General features: G+C 45.6%; 1 protein-coding gene across 1 annotated transcript in view; it reads left to right on the top strand.

Moving 5' to 3' along the window:
* The window catches only part of LOC118326328, a gene marked incomplete at both ends in the record, with an annotated part of 2,558 nt that continues 1,466 nt past the window's right edge, over positions 1-1,092 (top strand). Inside the window, 1 exon segment of the mRNA XM_035659297.1 lies at positions 1-1,007. Within this exon segment, the coding sequence (XP_035515190.1) occupies positions 1-1,007 (1,007 nt within the window).

The raw sequence follows: 1,092 nt of genomic DNA, 5'->3' as shown, positions 1-1,092 counted from the left end.
TACCATTCTGTCTCTCATCCCACCACACGCGACTCATTTTTCGGTTGTCGATTTGGCTAACGCATTTTTCTCTGTGCCCGTCCATCCTGAAAGTCAATATTGGTTTGCATTCACCTTTCAGGGGCGTAGCTACACCTGGACCAGATGCGCACAAGGGTACTCGGAAAGTCCAACATACTTTCATCAGCAGCTGAACCTAAATTTGCAAAATTTTGAATTTCCATCAGGTTCTGTCTTGTTGACTTATGTAGACGACATTATGGTGGCCAGCCCCTCAGAGGAGGCATGCAAAACAGACACAGTGGCCCTACTAACATTTCTGGCAAACAGCGGTCACAAAGCCAGCCTGTCTAAATTGCAATTTGCTCAGACAAAAGTAACATACCTGGGACATGTGATCACAGCAGAGGGCAAATCTCTCTCTCCCAAACGAATTGCGGCAATTCAAAATGTTCCTAAGCCACTAACAAAGAAGCATGTGTTGAGTTTCCTACGGAATGACGTCATTTTGCGACAGTGGATCCCTAAACTATTCGAGCGAGAGGCACCCCTCTCAGCTACGGTCCATGGTAAGAAATTGACAGCCCACGGCAAAATTACATGGACCCCAGAAGCAGAAAAGGCCTTTGCAGATTTGAAAAGTGCACTCATAAATGCTCCAACACTCGATTCACCAAATTCAAACAAGCCATTTGTACAGTTCATTGATCAAAAGGGTGGTTATGCCACTTCTGTCCTTTGCCAAAAACATGGGGACAAACTCAGACCTGTTGCTTATTTCTCTACAAAACTGGATCCAGTAGCAACAGGCCTCCCTCCCTGCCTTAGAGCTGTAGCAGCCGCAGAAAAGGCAGTGATAGCCTCTAGAGATTTAGTAGGCTATTCTGAGCTCATACTCATGGTACCACACGCTATAGCTCACATTTTGCACACACAAAAGACATCACACTTGTCTGCGCAGCGCTGGTTGAGTCCAACATTTGTTTTGGAAATGCCTATGTTCACTGGTATAAGATGTTCTTTAATCCTTGCCTTCGTCTCTACCAACACAGGAAGCCGGCTGATGACTCAGAAAATTTCATTCGCACTGTG

Source organism: Morone saxatilis, unplaced genomic scaffold (genome assembly GCF_004916995.1).
Source record: "Morone saxatilis isolate NCDOM2014 unplaced genomic scaffold, NCSU_SB_2.0 Contig169, whole genome shotgun sequence".
Lineage (NCBI taxonomy): Eukaryota > Metazoa > Chordata > Actinopteri > Moronidae > Morone > Morone saxatilis.
This window is presented reverse-complemented; position numbering and strand designations above follow the sequence as displayed.